This window comes from Panthera onca, chromosome F2, assembly GCF_046562875.1.
Source record: "Panthera onca isolate mPanOnc1 chromosome F2, mPanOnc1 haplotype 2, whole genome shotgun sequence".
In the NCBI taxonomy this organism is placed as follows: domain Eukaryota; kingdom Metazoa; phylum Chordata; class Mammalia; order Carnivora; family Felidae; genus Panthera; species Panthera onca.
Genome location: NC_138356.1, coordinates 67,067,058 through 67,082,652, shown reverse-complemented (window position 1 = coordinate 67,082,652; position 15,595 = coordinate 67,067,058). Strand labels below are relative to the sequence as shown.

General features: G+C 38.1%; 1 protein-coding gene across 1 annotated transcript in view; it reads right to left on the bottom strand.

Annotated features, from left to right (window-relative positions):
* Window positions 1-1,550: 1,550 nt before the first annotated feature.
* The window catches only part of FAM91A1 (family with sequence similarity 91 member A1), a 43,714-nt gene continuing 29,669 nt past the window's right edge, over window positions 1,551-15,595 (bottom strand). The window contains exons 19-24 of the mRNA XM_060611266.2: window positions 12,647-12,719; window positions 9,796-9,945; window positions 7,780-7,884; window positions 7,147-7,270; window positions 5,811-5,880; window positions 1,551-4,487 (exon numbers count right to left, since the gene is read on the bottom strand). Of these exons, the coding sequence (XP_060467249.1) occupies window positions 4,302-4,487; window positions 5,811-5,880; window positions 7,147-7,270; window positions 7,780-7,884; window positions 9,796-9,945; window positions 12,647-12,719 (708 nt within the window). The 3' untranslated portion in view covers window positions 1,551-4,301. The remainder of the gene's footprint in view (window positions 4,488-5,810; window positions 5,881-7,146; window positions 7,271-7,779; window positions 7,885-9,795; window positions 9,946-12,646; window positions 12,720-15,595) is intronic.

Sequence of the window (15,595 nt, the reverse complement as noted above, 5' to 3'; positions counted from 1 at the left end):
GTTCAACGAGCAAATAAATTGTAGATAAAGAAGTCAGGGTTCTCACTCTCAGAAAAAAAAGTTACAAATAAACATGGAGGCAAAACCTTGTAGTGCTGGCTGAGTCAGTATAATTGAATGTTTAATATATATACAGACAGATCTAGAAATAATTACAGAGACGTGTACTGTACATTGGTCAGTATGCGTATTTGTCATCTCTTAGCACGTTTCACTGAAAAACCACAGCAGCAGTAGCAGTGAGCACATCCAACATCCAGATCTTTGTTTCTAAATACCATTCTCTAGAGATGCCTGGGTGGCTCAGTTGGTTAAGCGACCGACTTCAGCTCAGTTCAAAATCTCACAGTTTGTGGGTTCGAGCCCTGCGTCGGGGTCTGTGCTGACAGCTCAGAGCCTGGAGCCTGCTTCTGATTCTATGTCTTTCTCTCTCTCTCTCTCTGCTCCTCCTCAGCTTGCACTCTGTCTCTCTCTCAAAGATAAACATTTAAAAAAAAAAAAAAAATACTGTTCTCCAATGAAAGAAACGAGGGCTTCTTGGAGAAATAGCTAATTCTAGGAATGGCACTCAGATAATACTTGGCAGTGCTAAAAGGTAAAAATATGGTCTTAGAAAAATAAGGGCATGTCAAAAGAATTTAGGAGCCAACCTCAAAGAGTCCCAAAGCTGAAATAATTCACCCAGTAAATTACAACGGTATTAGATTTTAACCTAAAGTAGAAAATAAACTGCCACAATCACATATTAATACAAAGTATCAAATGAATAGGAAAGAGGAACAAATTTTCTTTAAGAAAAATGCTAAATAATATATATACTGTCCCCTCCTCTTGACTGTGGGCTAGATTTAGTAATTCACTTCCAAAGGGAAAAAAAGTACGGAAAGTGAAAAAATACAGTGGAAGACCTAGTGGACACCAACCTAGCCGATGAAGGAATATCACCGGTGATACCTACTAACATCATGTACTTGATATTATACAGTGTAGAAGGGCACATCAACTCTGTGCTCTCCTTCCTGATAAAGCATAACCTCAAATCGACTCACAAGAAAACGTCCGGCAAACCCACATTAAGGATCATTGTACAAAATAACCAATCAGTACTGTTCACAGTGCCAAGGTCTTGAAAGACTAGCTGTCACAGACTGGAAGAGACAAAGGAGGCATTAACGACTAAATAAATGAATGCAGTGTGGTGTCCGGGACTGGTCCTAGAACAGCAGAAAGACAGTAGTGGAAAACAGAAACCAAATAAAGTCCGTAGTAGACATAGTTAACAGAACTGTCCCAAGGTTAATTTCTGAATTTTGACAAATAAATGCCACAGTTTACATAAGGTGTTAACTTTAAGGGAAGCGTGGGGAAGGGTAGAAGAAACATCTCTGGACTCTCTGCAACTTTCCTATAAATCTGAAATTATTCTAAAGTAAAAAGGTCATGAAAAAAACATGTAGGAAAGCCACAGCACTGAAAGCATTTAGCACTGAGGTGCTGTATTTAATACTGAGAAAGGGACTTACAGATTATATACACATGTCCACAGTAAGTTGATCAACACCACAGTTTATTGTAAACATATTATAAGGTGTCAATAATCAAATTGACAACACTCTATACATTTTGTTGTATAATATTAACATCATACCAGAAAACAGTCCACTGTACTCACTTACAGTTTTGGTACTTTAAGATCTTTAAATACAAACTGTATTTGAAACACTGAACATAAAATAGAAACATGAATGGCAGAGAATATTGAATACATCAAGTAAAAGAAAAGTGATACTCCCCCCCAGAAAACAAATACAAAATCATCTGATTACATACTTAAAATGAAAGAAAGAAAGGAATCAAGAAAACCTGGTATGTTTGTAAATGACATAAAGTTGTATTTCTTTAGACCCACCTGAGAGGTTAATCTGGACCATGCTAAATTCTATGTCCTCTGTGACTTCGTTTTCTCTTGGTTTCTAAAGAACGTTTCCCATGGTTTAAGCTACATTAAGGGGGGAATCGAATGGGGAGGTAGCACAAAGCCAAATGAAATTACTTTAGAATTCTTTCATAAGTCTTCTTTGGCAAATAATAAAGTCTGTATTTAAAATTTAACATGTTGCTGAACTGGATCAAAACTTGTAAGATTTAGGAGATGCATCTTTACATGAGTTAACACATGAATGAAACAAAGCCAAGTTCATAAAGCAAAGCACAAAAGCAGCTTTCACATTTTACTAACAGCTCTACAAAGCAGATTCTCCCTCCTTAAACATATGAGAGGTTTCCAGCTGGGAATCAGAACTTTCTCCATTCACCGGAGAAACCAGAGTTGTCCACATGTTTTCCAGTATTTTAAAATTCATGATCACTGTTAGGTTCTATTTCTTCCTCTATTATCTCTCAAAGGTAATATAGCAGCAAATCACTCCCATATTTTAAGTTTTCAATTAACCACCAACTGGGTTCACTGCCAACAACTACAAATTATTCGATTCTTTATTAGTGTACATGTCATTACAGTAGGCTTAGATTGTTAATACAGGAATAAATAAAATAACTACAGTTAATATAAACAAAGCAAATGAAAATGAGATTAAAGAGCCCTGATCAAATGAAACACTTACAACTTTCAGTTGAAAAACTGTAAGTTACATACATACCTAATAGCACTAGGAATGTACAATATCAATTATTGGAAAAATAAATGAGTGATTCACAGTCATAAGAAATTATTTTCATATTAGTATGTATTTTTCCTTTTATAGACAAACATTTATAACATACACTTGATTTCTACCTCATATAAGACAAAGTAGAAAACTAAACGTTACTGCACTTACCCCAAACACAGCACTGACCATGTGCCACAGGTAACCTGCTCCAAGATATTCGATTCTATAGGTAGGCCATGGTATTGAATGCATGGTTATGTTAACAGTTTTAAGAAAGGCATATATTTCCAGAAGTATGTTAAATACACAAATATCAGTTCTATAAATGACAAAAAATTATCAGCAAAAATGTTTAGGTTATAACATTCCCAAATTTTCTAATGCTTTAAGTGTTTTTAGATATATGTTGTTTGACCAGTTAGTTTGGTTACAGTTTTAAACAAGCAAACCGTTATCCTATGAGAAGAGCTACACTAAACTAGGACACTGCACAAACTTCCCAAGGAAGGCAACTTAAAAAATCTAGAAAGTGATTCCAATTATTCTAATTAACATTTGAGATCTAAAAGAATTAATGATTCGAGAAACATTTTGAAATTGCTCAATTTTTCTTTATCAGTCCCTCCAAAACTATTCACATAAATTTAAGGTCCAGATTGCCTAAGAATGTCTTCAAAGTAGGTTTATCCCCAAGTGTTTTGATCAGAAGACATATAGCCTTAATGCCTCTAAATATGTAATTCTAACCTAAAATCACAATCCTTGGTTTTTAAACACCAAATTCGATTTCATAACAATTCATTGGTAAAGCTACTAAACAAAAAATAAATGAGGGTAAAAACGTGCAGCAGCCACAGTTACAACAGTGGAAAACAAATTCTATTTTTCCATAAAGACTCTATGAAAATATAAAGCCCAAAGTGAGTGACGACAGAAGTCCACATATAAATGTTGTTTAAAAATAGAATGTTTTCCAAAGCTTCTCATGAGATGTCAATGTATAGTCAGAGTCTGAGTTAAGACCTTATAAATCAAGGTTAGGTTATACATAACTATGCTGATTTACATACCTTCAACAATGTTCAACTCATATACATAATTTACAGACATCCACAGAAATTCTTAATGCCCCATCATATCATCTCTCAAAACTGGATGTTTATTGTTTTATAGTTTTGCTACTTTTAAGTACCAAGAAGCCTTTTCAGAGGAAGAGTTCCACCTCTTCCTGTGATCCCCTAAAGAGTAGGTAACAAAATATAAAATTAAACAAGATTTATGTTTGATAAACTAACATATAAAATTACCACTGCAATATTCATAGTGACTGCTTATAAACGTAACAGTCATCATAAAGCCTATAAAGTATATCCTCAGTTTTATAAAAGAAATGCAGATTGTCTCAAGGTAAAAAATACAGTGCAGGCTGCTAAAAAGCTCTTTGTTGCATTAAGAGGTGCAATAATGAGGAAAACTTTAGAAAACATGAACATGTTCCCCAATCTCTTCACATCAGTTAAGCATGAAGTGCACTGTAGCAGCAGGGTGCTTCTTAGTGGCGGGCACTATAAAGCTACGTTAAGAAAGAAAAAAAGGCAGAAAGTGTGAGCAATGCATGGTGGAACGAAATTATTGCAAATGGAGATTAGCAACAAGAAGTGAGGAAGGTGACCGTCCACTCCACTCCGATAAGACACCATCTTTAAATATTAAGTTCTTTGCAGGAAGCGGAACTCCCGTGTCGGCACAGGAGGACTGTGAAGGCACACTGGAAAAGCTGGCCTCTGTGTGAACATCCAGTGTGGAAGCACCTTCCTAGAAGACCAAGGAAGAGAAAAAATCCCATATTCGACACTTTACCAAACCACGGAACATAGCTAGTTACAAATACAGGCTTTGACTGCCCGAGAAATGTTTCTGGGATGCAAAGCACTGTGGGAGATGCCAAGATCTACGTCATAATCCCCAATAATCAATCAGGGGAATTATTGTACGCGGTAATGACGGACACAAGTCACACCACGATAAGCGCTTAGAAATAAACAAAAATAGGCTAGGAGGCCAGAGGACAAGAAAAAAGTTAATTCTTAAGCAATCTCTAAAAACCCCTCACGTAGCATTAAGCACCCGGAACACTCCATGCGCTCCCAAGGCTCTCAGATTCCCATCACCTAGCACAGACCTCTCCCCAGGACTCCAGGCTCAAACATGCACCGAGCTGACATCTGCTCCTGGGTGTTTCGCCACACGTTCCACACTTACCATGTCCGTGACCTTAATTCTCCAATTCCTCGCCAGCCTTCCCTACTCCACACACGAAGCTAGTCCAGAAACAGGAGACTCATTCTTGAGTCTTCCCTTCCTCACCACACCCTCAATCTTTTCCTCACATTGAGTTAATCAGGTCAATCCGTCTACATCCAATGTGTATCCCAAACTGCTTGATACAGTCACCAGAACCCGCCACCCAGTCTGGGCCAGTGGTCTCCAAAGTTGGGTACTCACTCCAAAGCAGGGCACGGGACTGTCAAAATCTTACAAATGCTCTATCGACTATTACATCCTCACAAAATTTCTATTTTTGTGTATGTTTTATAGTATCATTTGTTGATATAACAGTATATATGTGCAATCAACCTTTATTATGGACACATGCAAACTTTGGGGCTATTTTTAATGAAAAGGGGAGCTCAGCTACCAAAAATTCTCACCTGGGCTATTATAACATTCTCTGAACTAGTCTTGCTTTTATGCTTGTCCCTTTTTCATCTGCTTTCTGAACAGTAACTAATTTTTTAAAACAGGCAATCAGAAATAATGTCATTCCTATTTAAAAGTCTTTAACAACTGGGGCGCCTGGGTGGCCCAGTTGGTTGAGCATCTGACTTCGGCTCAGGTCATGATCTCACAGTTCATGAGTTCAAGCCCCGCATCCAGCTGGCTGCTGTCAGCACAGAGCCTGCTTTGGATCCTCTGTCCAGCCCCCCCTTCTGCCCCTCCCCCACTCGCAAGTCCCATCAGTTAAAAGTCTTTAAATAACATCTCTTTGCACTCTTTGCACTTGAGCATGACATGGAACTGCTCTGCATCCTATAAAGCTCTATGCAAATACCATTTGGATTTTTTGGGTTTCGTTACCTGGAATGAGTGAACAAAGTTAAGGACTTGTAGAGAGAGTTTTCTACTGGAATGTAAGAGGTTCTGAAGGCTGAAAAAAAAAGGAAATTTTAAGACAAATATAATTTTAATAGCAAGAACTAATATCTCACAATAATTTCAGCAATTTAAATGCATTTATATGTGTAAATACATTCTGATTAATCACATAAAAAATTAAAACATTTTTCAGTGGTTCTCATCCGTGAAATTTCTGCCAGTTTTAAGAGTAGGGAGTTTAACAGTGCATAAAAAGACCATTCTGAAATAAAAAACCATGTATAAAACGAAAACTGAGAAGTTATTGTCAGGAAGAGTTTAAACTATTAGCAAATATAAATGTTAAATGAAAGAAAATTTTTAAAACGAAAATTCAGGCAGGAATGACAATTATGATACAAACTTCAAATACCCAATGTAATTTTAAAATACATCCTGATAAAAAGCCTGACAGATTTCATACACATCAACCCACCTAAATCAAATATTTTTCAAATATGCAAACTGGTAACAATCATGGTGGCCATCTTTAAAGCTGTTATTAGTGTTTCTACTTTTTACTCATGTATGTTACTTTCAGAGAATTGCTGAAATTATTTGTTGACTGAGCACTTTTAATCTTCTGATAAACTATATTAAGCCAATTAAATGAATTACTTCTACAACTTTGTTTTCTAAAAGAAGTCAAGGAGACCTGTGGACATCAGCTCTCTCAGCCACCCTACCAAGACAATGAGACTGAGGAATATTCCCATATGCTCCAAAGTCGCAGAACTTTCACAACACTGCCTCTTAGCAACTGCTCCCAACAGATCAGAGTAGGCATGGGAAACAAAACCTACAGACCATCTCTGAGAAGTAATACGTGCTCATTTTAGAAAACATGGAAATTTGAACCAAATTTAGAAATTCAGCTATAATTCCACCATAATAGATAACCACTATTTACATGACATAAGTTGAACGTGTGTTTGCTAAGAGTGACAGAAGTGCACAAGGGAAATGTTCTAGACACATACATATTACAAACACTAGGTTTATCATCTCATATACCTCGCCAGACCTGGTAATTCAGTTAACATAACTAAAATTAACCAAAACATGTGTCCCAAATGTTTGCATATGTCAGATTTTTGAGGTGCTGAAGTTTAATTTTGAAAAATATAGCAAAATCCTTAATTAGCAATCTCTGTTCAATCAACAAATATACTCAAGGCAATTACCATGCTCATGTGTGAAATAAAAGAAAATAAGATGTAGCAACTGAGAGCCTAGAAGTCTCACAAATGAAAAGATGACAATGAATATAAACCCTCACCTCTCTTTTCTGCAAAGGCCATGTGTCGCAATTTTTCTACAAACTTTCCGGTTTAATTCAGAACTAAACAATGGAATTCCAAAGCACAGCTCAAGAGGAACCCAATCCGCTTCTGTTGTGGCAGCTACAAAGGGCACACAGCTGTTAGTCACATAGGTAGTCATATATATTATGACTGACCAGGGTTTCTTAACTGAGGCTCATAAATTTTCAGATTCCTCCCACCCCTGCGGTATCCAGCAACGGGCTTAACAGGGGAGAGGATTCAGAGAGGTCAGTGAATCTCTGAAACAGGAAAGAATCTTTCTTGAGTATGTACATGCTTCTGGGGAGAAGGTACAAAGCTTTCATCAGATGTTCAAAATGGTCTTTTCCCCCCAAAAAAGATATCGTAAGACAACTACAGGATGAAAGAATTTAACATAGGAAAAACGCAACTGAAGTCATTCTCAGATCATGTTTTTATAATACTTTAATTGTTATTCTAAACATAAAAAAATGTTTCCTGGTAAATGCTTACTAAAAGGCCCATTGTGGATAAACAGAGTAGACAAATGCCATCCAAATGATGTAACAGAAGAGTTAAACATCAGAAACTAGTCTAAAGCTACAAATTAATTCTTAAAACCTTACCAGAGTTGTGTTTTGTTGCCGAGTCTAGAGTTGCTTCCTCAATGACCATTTCAAATGATTCTGTGCTCCCATTTACATCTGAGCCAGAAGCCAAATCAGGGTCTCCTTGTAATTAAAGGACACACACAATATTAGGGTTTAGTAGTCAGCACAAGTCAGTAAATCGGTTCTAACGGAAGAGAAGACTCCAGCAACAGGAATGACAATGGAGGATAATGAACAGTCTTCAGCCTAAAGCAGTTCCCAAGGAGGGGGCAATTTTGTCCCCCAAGAGACCTCTGACGATGTCTGGAGACCTATGCGGTTGTCGTGAATGGGGACAGGGATGCTACTGATATCTAGGGATGCTAAACATCCTACAATGCACAGGACAGTCCTCCAAAACAAACAATTATCCCGCTCAAAATATAAATGGCGCTGAGGTTGTAAAACCCTGGCCAAAGGAAACAAGGACTCAAAAGGCAGAACATAAGTTTATTAGACTTTCACTTAGATCTTTACCAAAGTCGCTTCTATCCCCATGGAAATATGCAATCTGATTATGTTATTCCTCTTCAAAATTCTTTGACTCTTCGTATCTTCCAGCACTGAAGATCCTCCAAGATCTCCTGATCTTACCAACTTCTTTACTCTCATTTTCTACTACTTTCCAACAAATTCTTTCTTTTTGCCAAGATGAGCTTACTCTACTGCTTGATTCCCTCTGCCTGAAAGGCTGCTACCCTTCAAATACACAGCAACCATCTTTTATGTACCCAAATCCTCACTTTTCAAGACTTACTTCAGGCTTTACCTGCTCTAAGAGGCCTTTTCTGATAGCTCAGTTGGCCTGAGATATGCCTTCTCGGCCCTACGTCAGCACATGGAGCTGATGCCAAGCTTTGGCACAGATTTTAACACTATGCGGCAGGCTGACTCACCTGCTTGTCTCCCTTTCTAGGGTTTCATTCCTTAGGTCTTACTAATTTCTATCTTTCTAGCACCTCGGCAGGTACTCCATAAATGCTGGTGGAATGAAAAAATAAAACACGGAAATGCCCCTGTGATACGTGGCAGTCAACTGTTAAAATTTACTCACATCTTCTGGCCAAACGTAAAGGATATTTGCGGTGGATATTTAACTCAGAGGGAGCCAATCCGATCCACTGGATGGCTAGCACATCAATCATATCTACTCAGGATGGCACACTAAAAGGCTCAGGGAATACAGTCAATCAATGACAGACGTCTGAATTGAAATGTTTTCTAGAGTCATGGACCAGAGCTGGCACTATGGCCACCAAAGCCACATACAAGCCAAAACTAGGCCAGAGTGGAAACAATCAGTGAGCATGAGAAGGTGACATGCAAATAAATTCTTTAATTAAAAAAGTAAAGGAAAACTAACTGTTGACAATGTGCAAGATGGGCTGGAGACAGAGGAGAATGAGGCCAGGAAGGCTAGGCAGGAAATGGCTGCAGTGATCCAGGATTACAGTATTGAGACGCAGGTTAGAAGGACAGTTACAGAGAATTTCAAAAGAAATGACAAGAGAAGAAAGGATATGAGAGACACTTCTAAAGACTAATTCCCCAGAACGTGGAAACAAAGTGGACAGCGTGAAAAAAGAAGGAAGAGGCAAAGACAAGATTTTAGGCCTGGGTCATTGAGACAGTGGTGCCTTTGACAGAAAAAGAAAGGCTGAATGGGAAAAAAAAACCTGTTAATTCTACTTTGGAAACCTCTTTACAAAGAGACTCAAGTTCTGAAGCCATCACGTCACAGAGGAACTTAATTTAAAGCCTATTACCACAGAGCCAACAGTAAAGAAAGGGCTAAAACCTAAAAACCACTCCGTACTCTAACCCCAGGTCAGTACTTCTGTATTTTCACAGAATTTTTTCTCACCTTAGTGAAAAAACACTAAGTATTACATAATTCGACATCCCCACAAGAGTCCCTGCTTCTTAAAATACTAAGATTACAATAAACTCAGTACAACCACCTTAATTCAGAGAACCCAACCACTGGCTGACCTCTCTCATCAGAAGCGTCACTGAGTTTTCTGTGTGCAAGGCGGCTCGAAGCATTCAACACGGTGACATAGCCACAAAAATGCTGCAGATCCACTTTGTTCCTTAATATCTGCAAGGCTTTATGAACACTCATGTTGACGCGAGTGAACTCTAAGAACAAAGGGGTGACGTTACACTGTAAGTACATAGTTTTGTAACATAAAACAACATCAAAAATGTAAATATACCTTTATTGAACAATTCTCAGAACTCCTTTTATACTTGAATCTATCAACACTGATTCCAACAAAAACCTACTTGTGAATGGAAAAGGCTGGCATACACAGATTTATTTATAGCCTCCAGGAGGCATTTACGGTATCAGAACAAACTATGTGCTAAGCAAGCAAACAGGGCCCGGTCAGGGGCACCTGGGTGGCTCAGTTGGTTGAGTGTCCAACTTCAGCTCAGGTCATGATCTCACAGTTCGTGGGTTCAAGTCTCACATCGGGCTCTGTGCTGATAGCACAGAGCCTGGAGCCTGCTTCAGATTCTGTGTCTCCCTCCCACTCATGCTCTGCCTCTCTCTCTCAAAAATAAATAAACATTAAAAAATATATATTTTTTTAATAAAAAAATAAAATAAGAAGTTGGGCTGGTCAGTGGCAAATTCTCTAGACTTCTCTTCGTGGTTCTATTCTGCCTCAAATGCTTCCTTGTTGGGCTTCTATGTACTACATACACATTACATTTTTGAAATGTATTAAATACACATTATATTTTTGAAAACCTTTTTAAAGTAAAATTATTCCTATTTAGACTAACGCCAAAAAGGACTTGAAATTATATCCTTAATAAATTATTTAAATACCAGTGCAAGTTTTATAAATACATGAACTTCTATAACAGAAATATGCTCTATACTCAGATATGAAGATTCTTTTATAATTGACACAATCTCTCAAGGCAAGAGAGCTATTAATCAGTTTTTGAGATTTTGTATAAATTTTAAGATCCTGTTGTCACTAGCCTGTATCTTCAGGTGAACTAATATTTTTCCACAGAACTTATTTTTGTAAAATGTTTATTTTTGAGAGAGAGAGACAGACAGAGAGAGAGAGGGAATGTGTGCAAACAAGGGAGGAGCAGAGAGAGAGAGGGAGACAGAGGGTCGGAAGCAGGCTTTGCACTCTCAGTGCAGCCTGATGTGGGGCTCGAACTCACGAACCATGAGATCATGACCTGAGCCTAGGTCGGATGCTTAATCGACTGAACCACCTAGGCGCCCCTCCACAGAATTTATAAAGTATCAGAGGATTAAATAGCAAAGTTTAATTGCAGAGAAGTACTTATTGAAAAGGGGCTATTTTTTGGAAGAGAAAACTCTTCTCTAAACTTTGTACACATTTATTCACAACAGGCAAGAGAGAGAACTTAATTTCAAACATGAGGCTTCCGCAGTCTGGCTATGTGAAAAGGAAAAAGATATTTTAAAAATCTTCCTTTCCCCCACTCTATTATTTTGGGAGAACATTAAGTTCTTATATAAACTAACAAAAATTAGATTACTTGAACCATTCACTGCTCTCTAAAAATTCAAGCAAGGTGGCTCTAAGAACCAGAAAAATAAGATTATACAACAGCAATTTTACATGGAGTAGTGCTATATAGATATATGTTAAGTTTTAATCGTATTATTTTTCTTTTGAACATATATACCTTCCTAATATTTGACAGAGAAAGGGTCATCTCCTATATTAAACAAAAGGAAGAATAAATTTGCTTTTAACAGATATTCTCTGAACATCTTATACCAAATGTACTTAGTTCACATCCAATTCTAGAAAGAGAACACTTTAAACGGGTTTTCCCCCTGCCCTTGATTCTAACTAGCTTTATTTAGTTCAAACTCTATAATCCACTCAAATCCTAATTGCAAAAAGTAACATTTAACAACAAAATCAAATGCTGAAAGAGGAAATACGTGCAGGTACTCTGTAAACCGTAAAGTATTATACCCATATTCAATGGCATGTATTTCTAAATCACCTAAAAAAGCTCCTGGGTTGGAAGAGGGAGGCAAATAGTATGTAACACTGGGAAAGAAAAAATTGGCTTTCTAAGGGTAAAAAAATTCCCTATGAATTCTTCTCCCCCAGCCTCCAAATAAATAATAAAAGAAAAGTAAAAGGCTAAACAGAGAGGAAAATCTAGTCTCTCACCTAAACAGAGACCTACTGATTCTCTTCATCTCCAAGGCAAACTAGTATTCCTTCAAAGGTCCTAAATAAGTCTTATTCTACTAGTTCTTTATGGGAAAAGGCACATGACAGAAAACGACCTTTGCTGTTGGGATGAGCACTGGGTGTTGTATGTAAGCGATGAACCACGGGAATCTACCCCCAAAACCAAGAGCACACTTTATACATTGTATGTTAGCCAATTTGCCAATAAATTATAATAAAAAGAAAGAAAGAAAGAAAACTACCTTTGCCAATACTCTTTAAAAGTGGCAACGATAAGACCCTAGAACTAGGGTGTCTAGGTGGCCCAGTAAGTTGAGTGTCTGACTTCGGTTCAGGTCATGATCTCATGGTTCATGGGTTCGAGCCCCACCGTCAGGCTCTGTGCTGACAACTCAGAGCCTGAGACCTTTCAATTCTGCGTCTCCCTCTCTCTCTGCCCCTCCCCAACTTATGGGCCTGAGCTTTCTCTCTCTCTCTCTCAAAAATTAATGAACATTAAAAAAAAAATTTTTTTTAAAGACCCTTGAACTCAAAGTATTAAGAATTCACTTCCTGCTATGTTTTCTACCAAACTGTTGACAAAGATTAATGATAAAGAACTCAGATATAATTTAAAAGCAAGATACCTCCTTGTAGTTCTGTTTCATCAAATGGAAAAGGTATGTGGACAGTTTCTCCTATCCCATGCAAACCATGTCCCTAAACATGAAGAAACACAGTTGAAAGTTATACAAGAAATCTGTATTTCCAGTAACAGTCAAACAATAAACAAGACTGTGCCATGTGATGGCATATTCTACACTAACATACCATCAAAAATCTTTCAACAATTTTTAATTTTTCTCAGCAAGCAAAGACCTTAAGTGTGTATTAACTTATAGGACAATGTGTCTCTAAATGAACATACGGCTAACGAGAAAGAGAGGCCGACTGAACAGGTACATCAGGTGTGAGACAACTGAAGACTGAAATCAGGCACACTCATACAAGGGTTAGCTGCAGGTCCAAGAGAAGAAAAGTGGTGAAGGAATCCCATCATCAGTCACCTGGCATATCATGAACTAGGAATGCAAAACTCAAACACCTGTACTTAGTGACATATTCAAAATTATATGATTATGAATGCCCCCAACTGTGGTTAAACAAATCAACGTATGTATTTTCAATGCAGCTACCAAAAAAAAAAAAAAAAAAAAGGAAGCTCCCTATGAACGGAAATGGAAAGGTCTCCAGTTGCTAAGTGAAAAAAGCATGGGGATATAGCACTGTGTGTTGGCTTGCATCTGCATAAAGAAATTCTAGAAGAGTACAGCAGAAACTAAAAATGTATCTGGTTAGGAAAAGAAATGGGGAGAACTGGGCAGATAGTGTTGGAAGGGTAGTGATACTTTCCTCCATGCATCTTTTAACAGTGTTTTATTTCTGAATCATGCGAAGGTTCTATCAACTCAAAAACTGAATTAAAAAAATCTGAGTCTAACCACCCCACTCCCATGCTACAAATAATAATTTAGTTTTATCTATTACTTTCAATTAATGTTCATTTGAATTTTGTTAGTTTTAAAGGGTTCTTTTTTTTTTTTAATTTAAATCCCCAGGTTTATTTTGGTTTTATAACTGTTTAAGAATAATAAGAATGAAGAACTTAATTTTATGTTTATGTGTATTTAGTATCGCTACAAGAGAAAATTTAACACTGGGGATCTATACATTTTTCCATTGAAAAAACCCTTTGCATTATTTAAATTCAAAGTACTCTGATACACAAGAAAAAAATTATTTCAGAGAAAAACTGCACTCATTTCAATGGTGCGTATAACAACCCGAATGTATTTCTTCTGGCAGCCCACTTTTACCTCATCGGTACCATTATGATTTATACCCCAATCAAGGCTGTTACGATGAAAGCGTGGTTTTAATCAAAATTGTGTTTTAAGTTCCAGCAAGATGAATTTCTCCCATAAAACTTAAAATAAAAGAGACATTCTTTTTTAGCAAAAACAAAACTCCTCATAAACACGTTAAAACTGGGCCACATCTGCTACCACTACCGCCACACGGCTAACGCCTTCTGGGACCGTCCCGTGTGCTAGGCACAGGTACAGGCATTTTATGTAGATGGTGCAATTCGGTCATTCATTTCAACGACCTTAGGAACCCTTATCTTTAGTTTGCAGGTGAAGGAATTCAAGATTATTTAATTTGCCCAAGATTCCTAATAAATGGTGGAATCAAGATTTTAACTTAGGCAGACTGACTCGAGCCCACGTCTCACCCATCCTATGAGGTCATCTGCCACCACTACCCCTGCTAGGTGTCCCCCCTGCTGGCGAACGCACCCTGTTCTTCGTGCTTTCAACTACCTCCACGTGCTGATGCGGACACTCAAGTCAATGCTTCCTGTTCAACTCTCGTCTGGATTTCAAAATGTTTTCCATTACCGACTAGATAGCCCTACCACCCAAATGTCCCACAGGCACCTTAGACTCAGCCTGCCCCAAACACAACACACATCATCTGACCCCCATCAACCGGCTCTTCCTCCTCTGTTTGCTCAAGCAGGGATATCACCATTCTTCCACCTTCACAAGCCAATCCCCCAGGAATCCTACCCTTCCTCTTCTCATAGCCTTCTCAGACATCTGATCAATTCTATTAATTTTAATTTGTAAGAATTATTGAACCCAGTTCCTCCTTTCAGTACTTATTCTTCTAATCTAGGCTGACTTCCCCTCTTATCGGGACTCCTACACCAAATGCTAATTGGTCCTCTTGCTTCAAGAATCTTACCTTACCCAACCCTTCTCAGCATACTCTCCAAGCTGATCTTCCCAAGACACACTGACCACATAAATCCCCTGCTCAGCACCCTTTGCTCTCTTTCATCAATCTATAGGGTACAGCCAAAGCTCGGCAGCAAAAGGGTCAAGGCACACTACTCTCCAGGGCCTGCCTACATCAAAACACTCGCAAGTAGCTACTCTGAGCCAGGTGCTGTTGTAGGTACTATGGAAATAGCAGTGGAGGAAAAGAAAAACATCTCTGCCCACAGGTTTATTCATGCTAACCCCTGTGCCTGACCTGGCTCTCTTCTGTATCATCCTTCTGTATGCAGCCTGAGTCTCATTTTCTCTGAGTGTCCCCTCAGCCTTTCTCCTTGCCTCAAGGCTGAACTAGGTACTTCTCTCTAATGCTTGCAGCGTAGATAATTCTATTCAGCACTCAGCAAAAAACGGAAACTGGCTGCTTATGCAACTTTTCCCACCAGACTTAAATCCCTTGAACACAGGGACCGTGACTTATTTGTGTATCCACGTTAATTAGCACAGAATATGGCACATAACGATTGATAGTTGAATAAACCAATGAAATCTTTATCGAGAACCTATTATGAAACAGAAAGTGTGCCGCACACTTCAGCACATTCTTAATTCATTCTCTCAACAATCCTAGGACTATAAATTGCTTATCTCGCCATTAGCTGCTACATTATTTTTTGTTGCTATACAGTAAATGTTACCATCTCCGTTTCATGGGTGGGAAACTAACAGAAGTATCTTCAAAATGTCACACAG